Consider the following 22,002-nt stretch of genomic DNA (forward strand, 5'->3'; position numbering starts at 1 on the left):
ATATATAGCTCAGTAAGTAAAATAATCTCCAGCTGCAAAGTAAAAGTGATGTACAGGTTAATGAATCAATAATTATAATCTAACAACATGATGTTGATAATAATGGTATCTTAAAACCTTTGTAATACTTAAGCGGGGTCATGACTTTTAAGTATGTGTTTCACTCCTTGGAAAATAAGTTGCTTAATGAAAACTAATGTTTAAACACTTTTCATGTGATGCTGAAAATCATCCACCGGCTTTCTACACTGTATTTATTTGTGATTAAATATTCAGATTTCGCCACAACGTACCATCCTGGACACACCCCTGAGTTGCCCGATATCTGATTAGAAAATTAGACGTTAACGTTTTAGAAACCCCCACGTGAAGTGTGGCCATTAAAAAAACAATCAATGTTGTCATCTCCATCAGCGTTACTATCGCAACGGGCCGGATGTGCTAAACATTTGTCAGCGCTTCCCTCTGAATCTTTGCACTCGGAGTATATTTTTCATGCTGTTGCTTAGCAACGACACCCTGACAACCATATTTATTTGTATGGAGTGTAAAACTGACGCGTTTCCTGAAAATAGAAAAAGGAAACCACCGACCTCTGGTATCACATAGGCATTTATACAAGACTGATTTGACTTATTTAAATCGTTCACATTTCAACAATTAAGGCCTGTGTGGCTAATAACTAGATAGACATTTTTTTTTAAGTGTATTTTACTTCGTAATAGTAGTTGTTCATGACACAGCTCAGGGGTTTTATTATTGAATTTCTAAATAAATCAATTTCCACATGACATTAAAAAGGAAGTTACACTCCTTTGGGTGATTTTATGTCTTGCTCATGTACAATTTTACTGGTTCCGAAAGTATTTATAGTTCTTGAAGTCCATTTAAAAGTAAAACGTTGATGCCTAACAATATATTTTCTAATATAATGACAAATGTGAATGTCTGTTCCATGATCTATTATATAGGCTAGTGTCCTGTGTGTTATAATGTCTCTGTAAAATTCATCTTGTGCTTTGTATTAAAAAACATCTTGTGCACTACAGCTGTATCACAAAAATTGTGGCACAAAGTGTCTGAACTGGAGAGGATTCTAAGAAGCACAGAGAAATGAAAGAGAGTTTTTCCACTTTGCACACAGGAGTGCATCTGCCCATAATGATATAAAGTTATAATATTTCTAATCTCAGATATTTGGCACAATGGCTGCACAGTTAAGGGGTTGGATGAGGCCTAAATGAACTAACTATTGCTCAAAATTCAGTAACCCACGTTTTAAGAACAGCATCTTACAAATTCATAACATGTCCAAACATACAACACATTGATATAAAAAACAAGGGAAAATGAAACAGCTTCTCTGTCAGTTTAAAATTGAGGATAATAACCAGTATAAACTGTAACAATATTGATTCAATTCATGTTTCAGAGTTTTCCTCCTCTTCTTTTGCTGATCCTTTTTGTGGAGTTCACCACAGTGGATCATTTGCTTTCATCTCAGCCCCTGTCTACCATGTCAATTAATCTTTCTGTCTGGCAGCTCCATCTTCAACGCCCTTTGTCAAATGTATGCATTTATCAGTATATCTACTATCCATCTTCTTTGCATGATCCAACCATTTCAGCCTTTCCTTACTAACTTTGTCTCCAAGCCATTCAACCTGAGCTGCCCCTCTGATGTAACCATTTCCAGTGATGGTGCCATGATCTCTAAGATGACATCATAGCAGGTCATCTTGTAAGCCTTAAAATTTTATTTCACTCTTGCTGCTGGCCTTCTATCATACATCACCCCTGATACTTGGCTCCACCCACTCCTCCCTGCCTGCACTCTCTTCTTCACCTCTCATGTGCACCATCCACTTGCTTTGGATGGTTTACGCAAAGTATTTAAAATCAACTACCTTCACTATCACCACTTCTTGCAGCTTCACTCTTACACCTGTCTCCCTCTCATTCAAACACATGTAATCTATCTTGCCTTCTACGTATTTTCATTCCTCTTCTTTCCATTGCATACCTCCATCTCTCCAGGCTCTCTTCCACCTGCTGCCTGCTCTCAATATAGATCACAATATGAGCCACCAACGTCGACGTCCACAGAGACTCCAGGCTGACCTCATCTGCCAACCTGTCCAAACCCTGATATAATCCCACCCCACCTTGAACCCATCTATCAATTAAACTGCACGCATCACCACTGTCTCACTGTCCTCATACGTGTCCCGCCCTCACACACTTCTCTGCCACTCCTGACTTCATTCTATCACACGCTTTGGCTAGATCCACAGTCCAAGTCCTTCTAATCTTCTCTATACTTCTCTATCAGAACTCTCAAATAAAACAACTGTAGTTTAATGTTTGCGAGTTTTAAACTGACTAAATGTACAGATCAGTGTGGTTTCTTATCAATGAGTATACATTTACAGATACAGAATTTGTCCCTTGTAAGATCAATGGACAAATAAGATCAATGAGGTGAAGATGGGATAATGACACAAAGGTGGGGACCACAATTAAATAGAAAACATTTAAAAAGTCACATAAATTCTAATACAAACACAAATAAAATACAGGAAGTATCGTGTAAACATTTGTGCTTTTGTGTGCGTGTTTTCCAGAGCACTAAACAACACTTTGCTCCAGAGTAAAATATTTAACCGGCCACGAGGCGGCGCTACATTTAAAATCAGACTCGGAGGAGTGACGTAGAGGTGTTTGCGACATTTTTACAGCAAAAACGGCAGCTTCCGCGCTGGGTTGGAGAAGGCAACATCATGGCGTCAGGACCAGGCGGGTCGTCCGATGGGCACGATGCAGAGCTGGACGAATTATTAGACAGTAAGAGTCGGCATTAATATTTTATCAGTGTGTGTATTTCTGAACACAGCAGTGGGGTTTTCGTGCAGCTTCGTGGTGTCGCTTCGTGTCAGGGCTTAGCTCAACGTCAGGTGCTCCTGCCGGGGTCCCAAAGATCTGCAGGAGTAATGTTCAAGAAGAAACGTCAGCACGAATCGCTTCATGTCTCTGCTGTCAGATAACTTTATCCGGGTTCAGTTTGTGCCCTTCATCGTGTATCTGCACAGAACACGGAGTCAATTTCCTTAACGACATATTTTGTTCAAGGCAAATTTTCAAAACAACCCAGCTTAGGATTTAAACTGTTTTATTTTTCCAAATATGTATAAAGGCTAAATCATATACAGTTTTATTTTCTCAACAGTAGGTTTTCAATATAAAAGACATTCATAACAATAATAAAAACAATCAGAAAAGGGCTAAAAATCTTCAAACCGCTTTATATGTTTTTCCTTGAGTTTAAAGTCATCATTTGTCTTATATAAGACAACATATTATTGTGTTATATACACCAAATTCTGACCCTTCCATCCAAATGTTGCAGCAGAAATCAAGACTCATCAGACCAGTCAAACCTTTTCTAATCTTCTAATGTTCAAATTAGTTCTTCGTTGGCAGGAATTTCACCTGGCGTGGTCTTATGCTCCTATAGCCCATGTACTTCAAAGTTTGATGTATTTTGCATTCAGAGATGCTCTTCTATGTTGACTGGTTGCATTGAGTGGTTATTTAAGTTAATCTTGCCTTCCTGTCAGCTCGAAGCTTCCTGGCTATTCTCTGACCTCTGACATCAACATGACATTTTCACCCAGAGCACTGCTGCTCACTGGATCTTTTCTCTTTTCACACCATTCTCCGTAAACCCCAGTGATGGTTGTGTGGGAACAGCCCAGTAAATCAGCAGTTTCAGAACAACCATTCCATATTCTAAGTTACTTAAATAACCTTTCTTTGCCACTCTTATGCTCAGTTTAAACTTCAGCAGGTTGTTGTGTTTTCCTAATTAAAGGTCAGAATGAGTGTTTGAAAAATGAAGTGATTGTTGATTAATTGATTAGTTTAAAAAAAAAGTCACTGCTTTCGTGTTTTTAAAATGTGAATATATTATGTTTTTGCTCATTTTCTTTGATAATGATTTTTTTTTGAACATTAAAAACAAGAATGACTATTTTAAAGTTCAGAAAGTTTGCTGCAGCATCATATGTTATCCAGTTATCCCATAGCAATGGAATAACTGGATAATTATTTGTCAGTGAGTATGAAACCATTAAAAGCATTTTGAGTGAATTGGTTCTAATATCATCGCTTTCTTTCAGGTGCGTTGGATGATTTTGACAAGGCGGCCGCCCCTCCAGCCACTGAACCTGCAGCCGCTTCGTCCTCAGCCAGCAGTGGTGCACAAAAGGTGCTTGCGAAATAATTTAGAATAGAATAGAATAGAATATTTAGAATGGAATGGAAGGCCAGCAGCAGCTTTCGGTTCAGATTATTCTGCCTCAGGACACGGAGGAAGTGCGGCCGCTGCTGGGCCTTCTTTACCGGGGCTATGGTGTTGTGGGTCCAGGTGAGATCAGCTGAGATGTGGGTGCCCAGAAACCTGAAGGTGGAGACAGATTCCACCCGTTCTCCATTTATAATGAGAGGGGAATGGACCTGTCTGTGCCTCCTGAAGTCCATTATGAGTTCTTTTGTTTTAAGGACATTCAGCTTCAGGTTATTTTCTGAGCACCAGAGGGACAAGTTCTCTACATCCGTCCTGTACGCTGTCTCATCTCCATCAGAGTTGAGTCCAAACACGGTGGTGTCAGGGTGGCAAATTTTTAAATTAAAGTTTGGCTAATAGTGAATACCAATACATTTTACTGTTTTTTTTATTACCCCTAATGTTAGGGAATCTAGGAAATGTTGATTTTAAGAAATAACTGACACAATTTGAAGTCTTTTCAGTCCTTCATCACTTTTTTTAACATTTCACCACCAAAAAACTGAGGTCACACAACAGATAAACATCGCAACTTTCTTATTTCCTGATATCAGTAAATATCAGTATTTGCAGATGGCAATATTTGACTGATAAAGCAGTGCTTTTGTCTTTTTCTGTTAATTTTCTATCCAAAACTGCAACTAGAAAGTGTCAGTGTTACTTTAGTTTTGAGCTTTCAAATGTTGGTTCTTTTACTATTAGGAAGCAAGACTGCTGCAGGTTTACGTCAAGTTTGAAACATTGTAAGCTAGAGTCGGGTCTAGAACAAAAAAGCAAAACTGTTTTAATTCAGATGCACTGAAAAGAAGAACATCTCCCTCTATTTTTCTTTATTTCTATATAAGGGATTTTGTTTGTTTTTTTCTTCTTTGCCTGTCTCAGCCCCCTTTGCTTGAGGACTGTAAGCTCTTCGAGACTCTCTTTGAAGGGGACATGGCTGCCCAAGCTAAGGAGGAGTGGGAGAAGGCCATGACGGAACTGGCTCAGGAGGAGCCGGAGCTTCTCCAACACTTTCAAAAGCTATCAGAGGCTGCGGGAAAAGTTGGTAAGATATAGGCTTGTGTTGACTATGGTTTATTTCTAGTCTTCTGCCTATTTTGGCTTGTTATTTTAATCAAAATACTCTGTTTATTCTGAGCAGGTACTGACACTGCCTCCCAACAAGAATTCACTTGCTGTCTAAAAGAAACCCTTCAGGGGCTGGCCAAAAATGCAGACAACCTGAAGGTGGGTCAAGCTGAAATTGAGCAAATATAATGAAGGTTTTGCAAATGAGAGCAATTTCATAGTCTGATTGTTTTCTTGCAGTCTTCGGGACTAGCTGGAGATGATCTTGTCAAAGCACTAGAGGGCCTAGGGTTGGAGGAGGGTGAAGGAGGTGGTGATGATGGAAACATCCTGCCCATCATGCAGTCCATCATGCAGAATCTTCTCTCTAAGGAGGTTCTTTATCCATCCCTGAAGGAAATCACTACTAAGGTGTGCCTTTGGTTTTATAGCAGACATTATATTCTGCAGTAACCCATTCAGTATTTGTATTAACTCTACTTTATTCTTGCAGTACCCAGAGTGGCTGGAAACCAACAAACCGAGCCTTAGTCCAGAGGACTACCAGCGCTATGAGCAGCAGGCCAAAATCATGGGAGACATCTGTAAGCTCTTTGAGAGGGAGGAAGAGGGTGCAGCAGATAAAGAGAGCACATTTGAGAGGATCATGGACCTGATGCAAAAGGTGATGCAGCACTATCTCTTATCTCATACAAACACCAGTTTATGTGTAGAGTGAAACTGGTAACTCATCCTGTTTCTTTTATCAACAGCTGCAAGACCTTGGACAACCACCTAAAGAGCTAGCAGGTGATGCGGTAAGTAAAAACACCATTGTGTGTTTGACCTCACTAAGATTTCAGGGAAAGAAAATGTGCTGTAATTTGATTGTCCCTTTCATAACAGAACTGTGGTTGATGTTTTAATCTGAATTTTATGTGATTTGAAATGAGCACAAATATTTATAGACTTCTCCCTCTTTTTTTTTTTCTTCCTCTCCAGCCTCCTGGCTTTAACTTTGACATGGACTCTCTCAATCTCCCTGGAGGCCCCGGGGCCGGGTCAGCCGAGCAGTGCTCCGTCATGTGATGAGGGTAGTGGTGGTGTCCATCTGAAGCACTTGAGCTGAAGGGTCGCTCTGTGTGTGTCAGCAGCGGGGGAGAGGGACAGAATGAGAAGCAAATGTCAGGCAGGAGTGTGACTAATCCGTGTGTGGAAACAGAAGCAACATAAGGAATCACAAACACACACATTCTTCTCCATAAAAATCACGGAAGGCACAACTAAGAACATTTGGACATCTTTTCATTAGCAGCTGCCACAATTCCTTCACTCTTTAATTTTAGCAGAGTTTCTGTAAGAAGAAAATACCACTGGCCTTCTCAGTGTTGTTTTTACATACTGTTTAACCTTATGGTAATTTACATCAAACCACTTCACGGGTATAAACGGTGCCTTTTCAAAGTGACTTTAAGTTGTTGTTTTTAGGTTTCATTAGAACGTGAAATTTCATCTATTATTCAGCTACGATCAGATTTAAAATGGTGTGAATTTGCAATAACATCCCAAGTTGGCACCAAGTGATTGTTTTCTAGCATTTCACTTAAGATAAAAGCTTTAACTTAGAAAGTTTATGGTTAACATGCTAGAAAACTATGAAAAAATGTGTACATTTGTTAGTTATTTAAAAGATTAAAACAACTAAAGAGGAGTGAAGCCCTCATAAGAGATTTCCTTTACCTCTTAAAACTAAGCCAGCTAATTTAATAAGACCCATTCGCTATTCCTCATTCCAAAATATTGATTTGAAGTGATTGATGATTCCTGGATGCCTTTGCTGTGGTTGAAGTGATCATTATAGCGTAGAGTTACTGTGCAAAGTGCTTCCCTGTGATTCCCAGTGTTTTCAATGTGCAAAATGGTGTTTTCCTTTGATATGGGGTCCCCGCTGGGAAACAATAATCACCCGAGGGCATGAAAATAAACCCTATAAAAGTGCGTCATGTTTGTTCCAGAGAAGGCGACAGACAGTGTAGTAAACATCACATTGTGTTACATGAAAGGGAGAGAGAAAGAGGTGACTAAATCATGGAGATGCGCTATTGGGTAAGACATCAACAACCTGATGTTGGCACTTTCTGGCAGTGGCTGTCGGGTTTGTATAGCGGACAACAGTTGACTTCTGTAACTGTAGAGAGAGATCTAGATATCACACGAGCACCAGCCCATCAGTGACTGTATAATAAAGGGTTCTGTGAAAGGAATCGGTCAGCCATGCACTGAGAAGAGATGCGATTTACATCAGCTGAGGGGAGTGCTGCTGCAGAGGTTTACAGAGACCTGTGGTTTCATCCCAGTGTGGGGTGGGACTCAACTCTCAGGGCCGATGCAAATGTTTCCCACAGCACCGTTAAATATAATAAAAATAATGATGAATGATGATAATAAAACCTTTTTGACACTATTCTTCTGTAAATATATAAAATAAAACTAATGATATACTGTAATTGTTCCCGGTGTGATTTTTGTCATTATTTCTTTCATACTGCTTATGGAACATGAGTAGAAATATTGTGTCATAATCAACTGCATTCAGAGACAAGTTTTACTGTAAGCTTACTGCACTTCAGTTTGTGTATGCGGTAGTCATGATCCTAAAGCTATGGTCATTTTATAAAATATGCTGCGTTATTGGAGAAAATCTGCAGTAAATGAAGTAAAGGGATTTTTTTCCTCAAATCCTCAGGTAATAAATAAATTATAAATTCATATACACTCATTTTGAATATTGTACTGCAATTTGGGGCTTTTAATGACATCTTTCACAATGTCTTTAACATGACAAAACCTGTTAACATCTTGTTAGTAATCTTCATTGACTACAGCTGGTAGTTTCTCTTTGTCAGCATGCCACTCAGATAAGGATTGAGCTATTTGACCACAGTGGTAAGAGGTATCTTTGGGGGATTAAAGGCGAGTCTTTCAAACCAAACAGTGTACCAACTGTCAAGCATGGTGGTGGTAGTATCATGCTTTGGGGCTTTTTGCTGCTAATGGTATGAGTACACTGGACAAAGTGGATGGAAAAATGAAGAAAGGGAATTAGTTCTAAATTCTTTAATGTTACGTCAAATCAACAGCTACACATTTGAAACTTGAAACATGGTTGGATCTTCCAACAGGACAGTGATCCCAAACACATTTTAAAACTAAAATAGATAGAACAGGCTTCTGGAATGGCCTTCTCAAAGCCCTGACCTCAAAATCTGTAGATAATGATTATAAGCACATGCCATGAAACCAGTCACTATAAATGAATTCTACCAAGTCTGACAATAAGAATTGTCAAATATCCAGTAAGAATTATTCTGACTGTTTTTAAAGTCATTACAGATGTATGATGTCCTATCAGCCAAACCTTGAAAAAGAACAGGTTGAAGAAATCACTCAAAGCCCCAAATTATCACGACATTCATGCCTATGAATGAGTGTGTGTAAACTTCTGACCACAACTGTATTTTGAGACGTTTAAAATGGAAAAAAATGTGTAGAAGTCCACTTTCTTTTTGTAGCAATCCTAGATTATTGATTGGTTTGTTTGTTTTTTGTTTGTTTTTTGTAATCCAGTGGAAACGCATTACTTCACACTACAGGCGCCCCCGCGTGCCACGTATCGTGTCTGCAGCAGATGACGTCATCAAATTATTACTTGCAGTCGGTTTTAAAAATAAGGAATTTTAGAATCGTTTATGAAGAAAACAGATCAATTTATTGATTAATACGTATTAAGTTTTTTAATTGTAAATTTGTCACTTTAACCTCATAGAATTTGCGAGTTCATGACATTGACATATTAAAGAATAACCTAATTGTCTCTTAGATTTTTACCGCTTTATTAAAGAAACTAATGACTCTTTATCCGAGTCCGTATATTTATTTCATACGTCTAATGAGTGCTTAGAAATATACGGATTAGATTTGTTATGACGGCATTTAGTCGCGGATGTCTTGTCCATGTGTTACATTTCTACGCACCGCTGCCGTGGAACTTTCTGCGTCAGATTTTCGTCGCAAAACTTTATTGTTCAAAACCGGAAGACAGAACGGACTACGTGTCAGGAAAAAGGAGAATCAACTAAATGGGCGAAGGTGGTCAGGCCGCTTGATTCAACCTATCTGCAGAGTTTAGTCCTTTTTAATTATTTGCTCTGACTGAGTTTTGTCTCAGCATTAAAAAGAAGACCTTTGCGGTTCACCAGTAACGATGTTAACAAAATTTGAAACGAAGTCGGCCCGTGTCAAAGGTAAGAGTCTGCTAGCTACTTATTAGCAAAGAAGCTAACGTTAGCTAGTTGACGTTATCGTCCTCGGTTGATTATTCAGTCAGAATTCTCTCTTTATTCTTGTTTTTAAATAGATTTTCCTCCGACTGTCTCTAACTAATTTGTCGTTATTATGTCTTATTCAGATGTAGCGATAAATGGACAGTAGTTGTACGTGTCCTTAGCTGTCCGGCTAACATCACTTTGCATGTTTAAAAAGCCGCTGTAAATTAGGATGATGCTGGTCGCCTGAAGTGTAATAGCCTCTTCTGTAAGAGATCTGATGAGCTGTTTTACATTTCAGGCCTGAGCTTCCATCCCAAACGGCCATGGGTTCTTGCAAGTTTGCACAACGGAGTCATCCAGCTGTGGGACTATCGGATGTGTACACTTATTGACAAATTCGATGAGCATGACGGTAAGACAGTGTTTTAGCTCGAGTACGCTGCTTTAGCTTACAAACTGTGTTATTAATGGAAATGAGGTGTGATTTAATGTGGTATCTCACAACAGGGCCTGTAAGAGGGATTGATTTCCACAAGCAGCAGCCCCTGTTTGTGTCTGGAGGGGATGACTACAAAATCAAGGTGGGACTGCTGTGGCATCAACACTCTCATTAAATGTCATGAAGCTGGATAAATGTTGTTTAAGTGCTTATTTTTATATTTCTTTGGTTTGAGGCAGTATCTCATACTCAGGATTTCTAATATTTTGCCTAAACATCAAAGGTGCTGCCATGTCTTAATGCACTACTGTAATATGAAGGCTAGGTGAGAGCTGCCTAAATACTCTTGTTGTGTACAGGTGTGGAACTACAAGCTGAGGCGCTGTCTCTTCACCCTCCTTGGGCATCTTGACTACATCAGAACCACCTTCTTTCACCATGTGAGTTGTCCTGCCGTTTTAACATAGAAAATGGATAAGTGACAAATTAAAGGAAAACCTTGAACCTTTGACTCCTGCAGTGACTCAACTATTTTGAACTACTTGTGCAAATCAATGGAGGTATACAAGATGATCACCTTTTATCCTGTGAAGTGCTCTCTTCCAGAATGGCCTCCACCAATCTGGCAATAGGATTCATTAGATTAAATTATGCAACTTGTATGTTATGGCTTTTCCAGTCACCAGATCTTAGCCTATCATTCAAGATATGTTGTCTCCAAGTCCAAGATAGAAATCATTAGTTGTATTTGTGATGGTGGAGCACTGTGCAAATGTAAATGTAAACAACACTAAAGCTGGGATTCAGTACAGTACTACATATTATGGTAAACAATTTGTCTTTAAGGGGTTTTCCTTTATATTGTCACCCCACTGGATTAGTACTTCCTTCTGGGGTTTTTTTTGTTTTTCTTTTTTTTGTAATTTATGTTAGAACAATTTAGACTTACGTTATTACATTAATTGTCACCTTGCCTGTAGGAGTACCCCTGGATTCTGAGTGCTTCAGATGATCAGACGATTCGCATTTGGAACTGGCAGTCCAGGACGTGTGTCTGGTAAGACACTGTGTAAAGTTTAAATTGTTGTTTCTCACAACTTGTACATAATTAGGTTGTTTAATTGAGATTTTAAATAAACAGAGGAATGAAAATTGTTAAAATTTACCATAATGTAAATGTATGACGCTAGAATATTTCTATTTTTCTGGTCTGCCCTAATTTCTTATGTTTCCTATTTCTTTCTTCTCTGCAGTGTGCTGACTGGCCATAATCACTACGTGATGTGCGCCCAGTTCCACCCATCTGAGGACCTGGTGGTGTCGGGCAGTTTGGACCAGACTGTGCGAGTGTGGGATATCTCCGGTGAGGGCCTGGGGATGGCAGACCAGAGGACAGCGGGCTGGGTTTTGGGGGAGGGGTTGGGAGCAGAGTGGTACAGATGAGGAGGAAGAAACAGGAGCAGGACCGAAGTGAAGTCCTAAACCTCTTCTTCCTCTCTGACTTGTAGAGGATAAAACTCTGTGGGCTGTTTGCAGAAACACCTCTCTTTTGATAGATGGTTAGAGAGTTAGATGCAGTGGAACAAATTTATGGTGTGCTATTTTTTTTAAAAAAAATTTTTAATTTAATACTACGCTGTAAATAAAAGCTCTGAAAGGAGAAAGGCCTTACAGATCAGGTAGATGCACAGTGAACGGATAAAATCCACATAGATGGATAATTGGAGAGGTGTTTCTGTGCCTGTGCATGCTGTAAAAATCTTGTCGTTTTTCTTTCTCCTGTTTCTTGTCTTTAGACTAACTGCACTCATTTGCTTTCACTTCCTTTCATGTGAACATGCATAAGTTCTAACATTCACCAATCCTGGGTTTATGTAATTTAACTTGAGCATGGTTGCATCCATTTGTACTTTTTTTTTTTTTTTTAACTTGTCTATCACATGACTTAACTGCAGCATGTGTTTTCAGTTTTTTTTTATGATAAATACATAGTAAGTTTAAGGTTTAGCTTTAAGGGGGTCACTTTGCACTCATACTCACAATATAGAAAATCCAAAAAACATTAATTGGTTAAAAAAGAGTTAATCTTTTTTATACACTTAAACTTTCTGGCTGTCCCATATTTCTATATGACCTATAACATTTGCACGACTGGCTCTACTATTAAAAAAAATAAAATAAAAAATAACATGAAATATACTACAGGTTTATATTTCCTGTAGTTATTGCAACTTACTGTTATCATCTTCATTCCTAACCAGTAATTGTGGCATTTCAGACTATACTAACTGCACGTCATTTAAACATTGTGACTGAAATGTGCATGAGCCTTTAAGAAAGTAAACTCCAAGACTCATAGTCCTGATACTCAATGCCCCATCGAGGCTCACCTTTACAATGCTAGCTACCACCCACTCCACCTCCATCAGCCAAGTCCACACACTCCCTGTGTCCTCCTTATCCCATGCTCTCCCTGGAAACATCCACACCTGCACATGGGTTCCTAGTGTCATTTCTGTTTCCCGTGTCATCTCTCTCTGTGCTGTTGTACTATCTGCTCACCACATTGTTTTAACAGGCAAGAATCATGAATACAAGCTGTGTTTTCTCCATCTTTTTTTCATTTTCTGATCTCGCTGAGTCTCTGAAATAATCAGCTACCTCGCTCTGCTATCCATCCAAATCACAAGTTATTCCGATTTCTTCTGTAATCTGATGATTAATTAAACCAACCAAAGCACTGCTGCAGGAATGATTGTTTCCAGACTCAAGCTGGCAGTCAATGAGAAAGCAGAGTTTGTGTTGGTGTGTTTCAAACCTATGTGTGTGTTCAGTAGTACAACAGTGCGCTCTGTTTTTAAACCCCTTTTTTGTGGCCTCTCTTCTCCAATGATGATTCTCCAAATTTGATATCTAAATAATATGTATCTTGTTTTTCCCATATTCTGATCCTCTACTGTGCCCTGTCTAACTTGATTATGGCTCCCCCCTTTGCACGCGGTGCTCTCTGATGGTTCCAGGTTTGAGGAAGAAGAACCTGTCTCCAGGTGCTGTGGAGACGGAGGTGCGCGGCATCTCTGGTGTTGATTTGTTTGGTGCCTCTGATGCTGTTGTTAAACACGTCCTTGAGGTGAGAAGCAACTTTGTACCTTTTGTAAATGTTGTGGTCATTTGAGTGAATCGGCCTTTAAAGGTTACCAGTGAGGGAACCTTCATATGTTCCTGGCATCTCATTACAGGGAAATGTCCATTTGTAGTCTTCAGCTCACATATTGTTTGGTTTTTTTTGTTTTGTTTTTGGTTTTTTTGTTGAATTTTTTTTTTTTTTTTTGCAAAACATGAAATGCATCCTTTACAGTGAAAATATAGACAAAAGTTCAGCATTAATGAGGTTTCTCCAAATCATCAAAAAAGTCCATGATGCAGTTCTGTCTGTGGAAAACACCAGCTTTTAGCCCGAGCTGGCAGTTGAATCTGTGTTTTTTAAGGGGTATGTGATTACGACTTAAGGCCAGAAATATTCAGTCATAGGTAATAAAACTACGTTGCTTGGGTTTTGTTTTAATGTAGTATTTTATGGTTTCTGTGTGATATATTATTCATTTAATGGTACTAAAACGGCTTCTCGGAGAGTAACACAGTTTAGTTTCATATAGAATGACGCCGTGCTATGACAGCTGTTTGTGTGACTTGAGGTTATGTTTATGTTCAGGGTCATGATCGTGGGGTCAACTGGGCAGCATTCCACCCCAGCATGCCTCTCATTGTGTCTGGAGCTGATGACAGGCAGGTGAAGATCTGGAGGATGAATGGTGAGTGACTTTACATGAGTGTTAGAAGTTGATGTTCACAGAAGCTAAAACCCCTGACTTTTCTATTATGTGCCAAGAAGTAGGTATTTCATCAGGCTGACTACTTCACTAATTGTTTCCTGCTGTAAATGTTTCTGCTTGTTTTTTGTCTTTAATTATCTCTCCTTTTTTTAATTTTTCCCCCACCTGTGTTCAGAGTCCAAGGCATGGGAGCTCGATACATGCCGTGGGCACTACAACAACGTGTCCTGTGCCATCTTCCACCCACGCCAGGAGCTCATTCTGTCCAACTCTGAGGACAAGAGCATCCGGGTGTGGGACATGTCCAAAAGGACCGGAGTACAGACCTTCCGCCGTGATCACGACCGCTTCTGGGTGCTGGGTGCTCACCCAAACCTCAACCTGTTTGCTGCAGGTAAGTGCTGACAGTGATCTAATCAAAACAGGAACATTAACAGATTTTCAAGTTCAAATATCAATTTGCAACGTAGTTGTTTGGTTAGTTTAGTTTGGTTAGTTTTGAAGCTGATCCTTTGCATATCAGGGAAAATTTAAAAATATGATTTTAATGGTTCTCTTAAGTTCACGTGGCCTAGTAACAGGAAATCTCTGGCATGTATTTCCTGAGGAGGGGAAAAAATACAGTGTGTACGTGTGAAATTTGCACTGACGGATGGTTTATTTTGTGTCCTTAAGGTCATGACAGTGGTATGATTGTGTTCAAGCTGGAGCGTGAACGTCCAGCCTACGCCGTACATGGCAACATGCTTTACTATGTCAAGGATCGCTTCCTCCGCCAGCTGGACTTCAACAGCAGCAAAGACACGGCTGTTATGCAGCTGCGCAGGTAGATGTGGTGTGCACGAGATAGCATTTTGAGTGCAATTTCTTAGAATTCCTTTCTTATACCAAAAAGAAATTGGTCTAAGAAAGGAATTCTAAGAAATTGTGGCTAGTGCTTGTTTTTGTCTTTCGTGGGTTTTTTTTTTTTTTTTTTTAATGAAAATCTGTCTATTTTAAAATAACCATTTTACCTGTTTTACCTTCTCCTTAACTTAGTGGATCTAAGTTCCCAGTGTTCAGCATGTCTTATAATCCCGCTGAGAACGCTGTCCTGCTCTGCACTGTAAGTATCTCTCAGTGAAAATGCACTCGCACACATTAATCACTTACTGCTCAGTTAAGTGTGTTGGTTTGCATCTGTTTATCGAAATGCTCTTTACCTGCTGCAGAGAGCAACCAACTTGGAGAACAGCACCTATGACCTGTACTCAATTCCCAAAGAAAGTGACTCTCAGAACCCCGATGGTAAAAAAACAAACAAACAAACAGACACACAAAAAAAACAACACTTTAATTATGTTTTTTCTCACACTCTAAAAACATTTGGGGTTTTTTTTTCCTTTACTTATTGAATGTTACTATATGCCTCCAGTTTGTATCTCCTTGAATGAAGTAACAAGAGGCTGCGTTTTCTTTTTTAAATTCCAGCACCGGAGGGGAAAAGGTCTTCTGGTCTGACAGCCGTTTGGGTGGCCAGGAACAGATTTGCTGTGTTGGACCGTATGCACTCTGTAAGTGCATATGAAAGTTTACAAAGCAGTGAAATATATAGGAAATCCCTTTTTAAAAGATTTTTTGATAAGTTGGTTAATTCTATAAAAAGAACTGAAAGTGTTGATCAGTAAATCATTTGTTCTTTACAAATGATCGATCAAAGGCAGTCTGGCACGTTAATCTCCGAATGAAACAATCAAGAGTCCATTATGTGACTTGTGAAGCCTGCAAATATTTGAAGAAAACTTTTTACTTTTTGTCCTGATCTGTAATTATTTATCACAGTGTTTTCTTCATTTCTCCATTGCAGCTGCTGATTAAAAATCTGAAGAATGAAATTGTGAAGAAAGTCCAGGTGCCGAGCTGTGAGGAGATCTTCTACGCCGGGACAGGCTCACTGCTGCTGCGTGATGCCGATGGCGTCACGCTGTTTGACGTGCAGCAGAAACGCTCCCTGGCCACCGTGAAAATCTCCAAGGTCAAGTACGTGGTGTGGAGCGCAGACACCAGCCACGTGGCTCTGCTGGCTAAACACGGTGAGTGGATGAGATGAATATCTGCAGATTTGACCAACAAATATTCAAACCTGAAAGTTTTCTCTGCTGGTTTTTAAAGGAATCTCTAAATCTGACTTTTCTCTTTTTTCTTCCCTTCCCTTCAGCAATTATGATCTGCAACCGTAAGCTGGAAAGTCTGTGCAACATTCACGAGAACATCAGAGTGAAGAGTGGAGCCTGGGATGAGAGCGGAGTCTTTATCTACACCACTTCCAACCACATCAAATACGCCCTCACGTCTGGGTATGTGCTGCTTACAAAAGGCAGTGTTAATTCATTCCCACAGGCACAAGTCTCTGGGGAGAGAAACTTCTTAACACAGACCTGTAGCGCTTCAACAGAATAAGCTGTCACTGAGAAAGTTGCGAGCTAAAATGTTGCCTTAGTGCTTGTTTTCTTTGATAGTGTTGTGCTCCCAGATGTCTTTTAAAATAAGCACAGCCATGACTTAGAATAGTTGGAGCTTTGTTTTTGCTCAAATCTCTAACTTTATGTTTTAAAGCCAAATACAAGTTTGTTTGCTTTAAATTCTCTGCACAGAAAAGCTGAAATCTTTCACAGTTAGAAAGCATCAGTTCATGATCGCATTAGTGTAAAATGTCTAATTTAGGACATTCTTTGTGTTCCTGTAGTGATCATGGCATCATCAGGACCCTGGACCTCCCCATCTATGTGACCCGCGTGAGAGGCAACAGCGTTTATTGCCTGGACAGGGAGTGCAGGCCTCGTGTGCTCACCATCGACCCCACAGAGTACCGCTTCAAACTGGCCCTGGTCAATCGCAAATATGATGAGGTCGGTTCTTAAGGGTGTTGTCCTTGAAGCGATAATCTGAGTATACTTAAGGAGATTAAACACCAGAACTCTGCAGTGATAATCCGAGTTTCATATTAAACAGCATTACATTTTTGCCAGGAATCATTTGGTTCCTAATTCTGAGGTCATTCCTGTTACTCTTCAGGTGCTCCACATGGTGCGCAATGCCAAACTGGTAGGTCAGTCCATCATTGCCTATCTGCAGAAGAAGGGCTACCCCGAGGTAGCACTGCACTTCGTCAAAGATGAGAAGACGCGCTTTAGCCTGGCTCTGGAGTGTGGGAACATTGAGGTGAGCTGGCAGCAGTACTCAAAGACTGCTGTACCTATTCTATCAGTTTTTAAGATAAGGGTGGAAGTCTTGTACATGATGAGCTCTAATCAAATCACAGTGAGACCGAGATCCGTCTGCAAAATTAAAAATCTCATCTCTGTACTTCCAGGTGGCTCTGGAGGCAGCCAAAGCCCTGGATGAGCGCAGCTGCTGGGAGCGTCTGGGTGAGGCAGCACTGCTGCAGGGTCACCACCAGGTTGTGGAAATGTGCTATCAGAGGACCAAGAACTTTGACAAGCTCACCTTCCTCTACCTTATCACTGGTAACTTGGCCAAGCTACGCAAGATGATGAAGATTGGTGAGTGAGGATGTCTATTCTTTATGTTACATGTTGCAAAGGTGTGTATGTTCTCTTTCAATATTTCTAATGGCTGTGTTGTCTGTGTAGCTGAGATCAGAAAGGACATGAGCGGTCACTACCAGGCAGCACTCTACCTGGGAGACGTCAGCGAAAGGGTTAGAATACTGAAGAACTGTGGACAAAGTGAGTTAATTTGTCAACATTCATTCATATTCTGTCGTATTTTGTTTGCCAGCCTTTATGGCAGTAAAATGACAACTTATCATGCAAAATTGTTTGTGTGCATGCTTGCAGAGTCTCTGGCCTACCTGACTGCAGCCACACACGGTTTGGATGAAGAGGCTGAGGCACTAAAAGAGACATTTGACCCAGAAAAGGAGACGGTGTGTTCACAAAACATTCTCCCTACACAAATTATGGGAAACAATAACATGCAGAAGCAGTGAACCTAACATGTTTTTTTTTAACAATAAAGTAATTCTCATGTTGATAAATAACACAATTATTGCTTAATTTTAATTTTAAAATGGTTTATTATGTAACTTTTAGGTGCCAGAGGTTGATCCTAATGCACAGCTGCTGCAGCCACCTCCACCCATCAACCCTCTAGACACTAACTGGCCTCTGCTCACCGTTTCAAAGGGCTTCTTTGAGGGAGCTATTGCAGCAAAGGGTAAGTCAAGAGCCACGATGGACTGAAAAGGAACATAATACTTTAAAGTTTCATCCATGTTAACTTTGTTCAAATGGAACCAAGAATGGAGACACTTAAGTACTTAATACTTAATTCCGAACAAGGTTATGTGATTGGTTGGGTTTTGTCTGTTTGTTAGCAGGTTAGTCAAAAGTTGCATATGGACTTGGAGCAAAACCTTATTAGAGGTGCAACTTGGCCCAACCTGAAAGTGATCAGCTGATGAATATTTGGAACGATTCTTTAGCATTGCTAGATAGGATAATGTTTGACATATCTTTGCAAATACATACCAGATTTAAATAAGAAAAACTGAGATTTCTTTGATGATCTCAAGAAAATATCACAATACAATCTGAATCCAGATATCCAAAGACTCAATTGCATGGTCTGAGCGGAGTTTTTTGCCTGGACTTTGATTGCTTTTAAAACAGCTGGTTGTTTGTTTGTTTTTTTGGGTTTTTTTTTAAATATCTTTCTAATATGCAAAAGTGTTGCTTTTTTTAAAGGAATTCAAAGATGAAGTAATTGTACGGGGTAGTAATTGTAGAAACGTGTGGGATTTAATATGGGCAAAGTGAGAACAGAGTTCACCTGTTGTAGGGAAAGCTGGTCAGATGGCTGCCGACTTGGACATGGATACTTCAGGAGGCGAGGGCTGGGGAGATGATGCTGAGCTTCAGCTGGATGAAGGTAAATTCAGACTGATTTTAACAAATCATTTTCTCTTTTTTTCTTTTCTTTTTTCAAACTTTCAGTGTACTGCTTGAGCCTAAAAATATTAAATGTGTATCTTTCCCTCTCTTCTTCTCAGATGGCTTTGTGGATGCTCCGGAAGGATTAGGAGAGGAAGGTTTGGGGAAGGAGGAAGGAGGAGGATGGGATGTTGAGGAAGACCTGGATCTTCCTCCAGAGCTGGTGAGAAGAGAAAAGAATTCTCATGTTAAACGTGAAAAGAGTATAAAGTACTCAGCTTTATGTTATCTTTACACCAATCAACAGGATGTACCAGTTGGTGCAGGTGGAGGAACAGAGGACGGCTTCTTTGTCCCACCAACCAAGGGCACAAGTCCAACCCAGATGTGGTGCAACAATTCCCAGCTGCCAGTGGATCACATCCTGGCCGGCTCCTTTGAAACTGCAATGAGGGTCTGCTCATATTGACAGTGTTTTCCAACACAGTTTACTTATTTTTGGTTCCCTTTGATAACATATATCATCGTTTAAAAAGGAAGGCATAAATGGTTAATTGCTGTTCCTTGTTTCTACCATAGCTGCTCCATGACCAGGTTGGAGTTGTGAACTTTGGTCCCTACAAGTCGCTTTTCATGCAGACTCTGTCCAGAGGACGCACATCTTACCTGGGGCTGCCGTCCCTGCCCTGCCTGCGTGGGCACCCACAAAGGAACTGGAAGGTACAGCTGTCTATTTGGTGGATGTATTTTTTTATTGATATATCTGTTCCTTTTCTTCATAGTTTCTAATTGATTCCACAAAGTAGAAAATGACTTTATCTTTGATTTTCTTCTCAGGACTGTGGGGCAAAGCAGGGGCTGCCTGCTGTGGGCCTGCGTCTCTCTGATCTCATCTCCCGCCTGCAGCAGTGCTACCAGCTGACCACAGCCGGACGATTTGAGGACGCCGTTGAGCGCTTCAGAGTCATCCTTCTGTCTGTACCTCTGCTGGTGGTTGATAACAAACAGGAGATTGCAGAGGTAAGCAACAAGCATGCCTTGAACCTGATCTGTTTAATCTCTAAATTCCATTTGTAATGGACCTAATAAGCTCTTGGCTGTATGATTCTCATGGCTCCTGTGGCTTTCAGATAAACTAATTTTGTTGACATGCTGATACACATTTATATATACTCAGATATTTAACTGGGTTATATGTGTTTTAGGCTCAGCAGTTGATTACAATATGCAGAGAGTACATAGTGGGTCTGACCATGGAGACTGAGAGGAAGAAGCTGCCTAAAGACACTTTGGAACAGCAGAAGAGGTTGTGTGAGGTAAAAAACACAATGAAACTTGTTTAACACAAAAAAATCACCAAAGCATGATGAAAATGTTCAAAAAAATGTGTGTGTTTGTGTTTTCCTTGCAGATGGCTGCTTACTTCACCCACTGTAATCTCCAGCCAGTCCACATGGTGTTAGTGTTGCGCACAGCTCTGAACCTCTTCTTCAAACTGCGCAACTTTAAGACAGCTGCAGGCTTCGCACGACGTCTCCTCGAACTTGGGCCCAAGCCAGATGTTGCACAGCAGGTTGGTTGTTCATCACTCATAGCTTTTTTTATTTTTATTTTTTATAATGGTCTTTATTAGATGGCTTGTAATGCGCTGGTGTCATTCTCTCGCCATCATCTCCTTTGCAAAAATATTTCCTTCTTTAGACTCGCAAGATTTTGGCAGCCTGTGAGAAGAACTTGACAGACGCCCACCAGTTGAACTACGACCCCCACAATCCATTTGACCTGTGCGCTGCGTCTTACGTTCCCCTGTACCGCGGACGCCCCGTTGAGAAGTGCCCTCTGTCTGGAGCCTGCTACTGCCCCACTTACAAAGGCCAGATCTGCAGGGTCACACAGGTAGGCCAAACAAATGTATATAAGATTTTAGGGACCATCATTTAGTAAAGGAGAGAAAATTTGGTCTGAATGATCAAGTTTCTTGATCACTCAGATCTGAAACTGTAACCATCTTTAATAAGAACACCTGGTAAATTGTTTATGTTTAAAGGTATTTTATCCTCAGTAAGGGAATAAGGTCTGTCACCAAATAGTATTATTACAGTAATATCTGTTGAAGATTTGCAAGAAAAAAGGCAATAATACTATCAGTCAAGTTCACCTTCAGCTTAGTGAGCGGAAACCTTTTCAAATCTTCAAATGTGGTTGTCATGACAAGATAGCAGAAATTTTATTAACCACTTCTAAGTTCCTGCTTGTATTTTTATATCATTAAATATGCTGCCTTCACTTTTCCTTTTTATTTATTTAAATGCCCATCCTTGCTATAACTACCACCCCCCCCCCCACTAATTTTTAATGTTTCCTCTTTTTCTAGGCGACGGAGATCGGCAAGGACGTGATTGGCCTGCGTGTGAGTCCACTTCAGTTCCGCTGAGAGGATAAAAAATAAAAACACCTCCACTCTTACTTTGTTGTAGTAATGATACAATTATTTGCATGAGAAATGGAAGCAGTTATATATCTGTTTGCTCACAGTGCTGTTAAACCTCTTTAAATCCTTTCTCAGCTATCTATTCCAGTTCATCACCGATCCTACTAAAAGCTTTTTGTTGTAAGTACTGCTGCATCAACAACACTTGTGCTTTATTAGAGCTGTAAAACCGTACTGTTAACCCGCTCCTGACTTGTATGACATGAATAATGGAAAATGAACAGCAGTACGCTGTGTATCTGTGGGAAACAATAAAATAAAAAGGTCCTTTTATGAACACAAATGAAGTGTGTGAGTTGGGCTGTCTTTGTGGTGTTTTTAATACGCTATGGTGTCTGCAGAAGGTGAAATGGGAACATTTGATGTGCACCTCAAGGATGAGTCATGAGGAATGAAAATAGAAAAGCCTACACAGTGGACTGGCTCCTTAGTTGGCATTACAAATGGAAAACAAGGGGGTGGCATTCACAGTAAAGTTTGTTATATGGTTACCTGTTACACCTGACCCGATTCTTGTTAAATACTGCAAATGTGGTTAGTTCCTTTTATGATGTGCAAAGTTCTCATTTTGACGGAGTCTGCCCT

General features: G+C 40.1%; 2 protein-coding genes across 2 annotated transcripts; both read left to right on the forward strand.

The window, feature by feature from the left end:
- The first annotated feature begins 2,744 nt into the window (after window positions 1-2,744).
- On the forward strand, window positions 2,745-7,892 carry pex19 (peroxisomal biogenesis factor 19). The gene is made up of 8 exons (XM_063461595.1): window positions 2,745-2,844; window positions 4,179-4,267; window positions 5,228-5,390; window positions 5,487-5,572; window positions 5,654-5,824; window positions 5,907-6,077; window positions 6,166-6,210; window positions 6,395-7,892. The coding sequence occupies exons 1-8, from the start codon at window positions 2,781-2,783 to the stop codon at window positions 6,479-6,481; spliced, it is 876 nt and encodes a 291-aa protein (XP_063317665.1). The 5' UTR covers window positions 2,745-2,780; the 3' UTR covers window positions 6,482-7,892.
- Window positions 7,893-9,492: 1,600 nt separating this feature from the next.
- copa (COPI coat complex subunit alpha) lies at window positions 9,493-21,700 on the forward strand. Its single transcript, XM_063461952.1, has 30 exons — window positions 9,493-9,696; window positions 10,019-10,132; window positions 10,228-10,301; window positions 10,519-10,599; window positions 11,140-11,216; window positions 11,413-11,522; window positions 13,180-13,289; window positions 13,872-13,971; window positions 14,168-14,386; window positions 14,668-14,818; window positions 15,031-15,097; window positions 15,204-15,279; window positions 15,463-15,545; window positions 15,839-16,064; window positions 16,190-16,328; window positions 16,718-16,880; window positions 17,047-17,193; window positions 17,345-17,534; window positions 17,625-17,720; window positions 17,832-17,920; window positions 18,087-18,210; window positions 18,835-18,924; window positions 19,046-19,149; window positions 19,234-19,380; window positions 19,506-19,646; window positions 19,764-19,946; window positions 20,132-20,242; window positions 20,338-20,499; window positions 20,628-20,822; window positions 21,301-21,700. The coding sequence occupies exons 1-30, from the start codon at window positions 9,657-9,659 to the stop codon at window positions 21,358-21,360; spliced, it is 3,669 nt and encodes a 1,222-aa protein (XP_063318022.1). The 5' UTR covers window positions 9,493-9,656; the 3' UTR covers window positions 21,361-21,700.
- Window positions 21,701-22,002: the final 302 nt, after the last annotated feature.

The sequence above is a fragment of the Pelmatolapia mariae genome, linkage group LG18 (genome assembly GCF_036321145.2).
Source record: "Pelmatolapia mariae isolate MD_Pm_ZW linkage group LG18, Pm_UMD_F_2, whole genome shotgun sequence".
Lineage (NCBI taxonomy): Eukaryota > Metazoa > Chordata > Actinopteri > Cichliformes > Cichlidae > Pelmatolapia > Pelmatolapia mariae.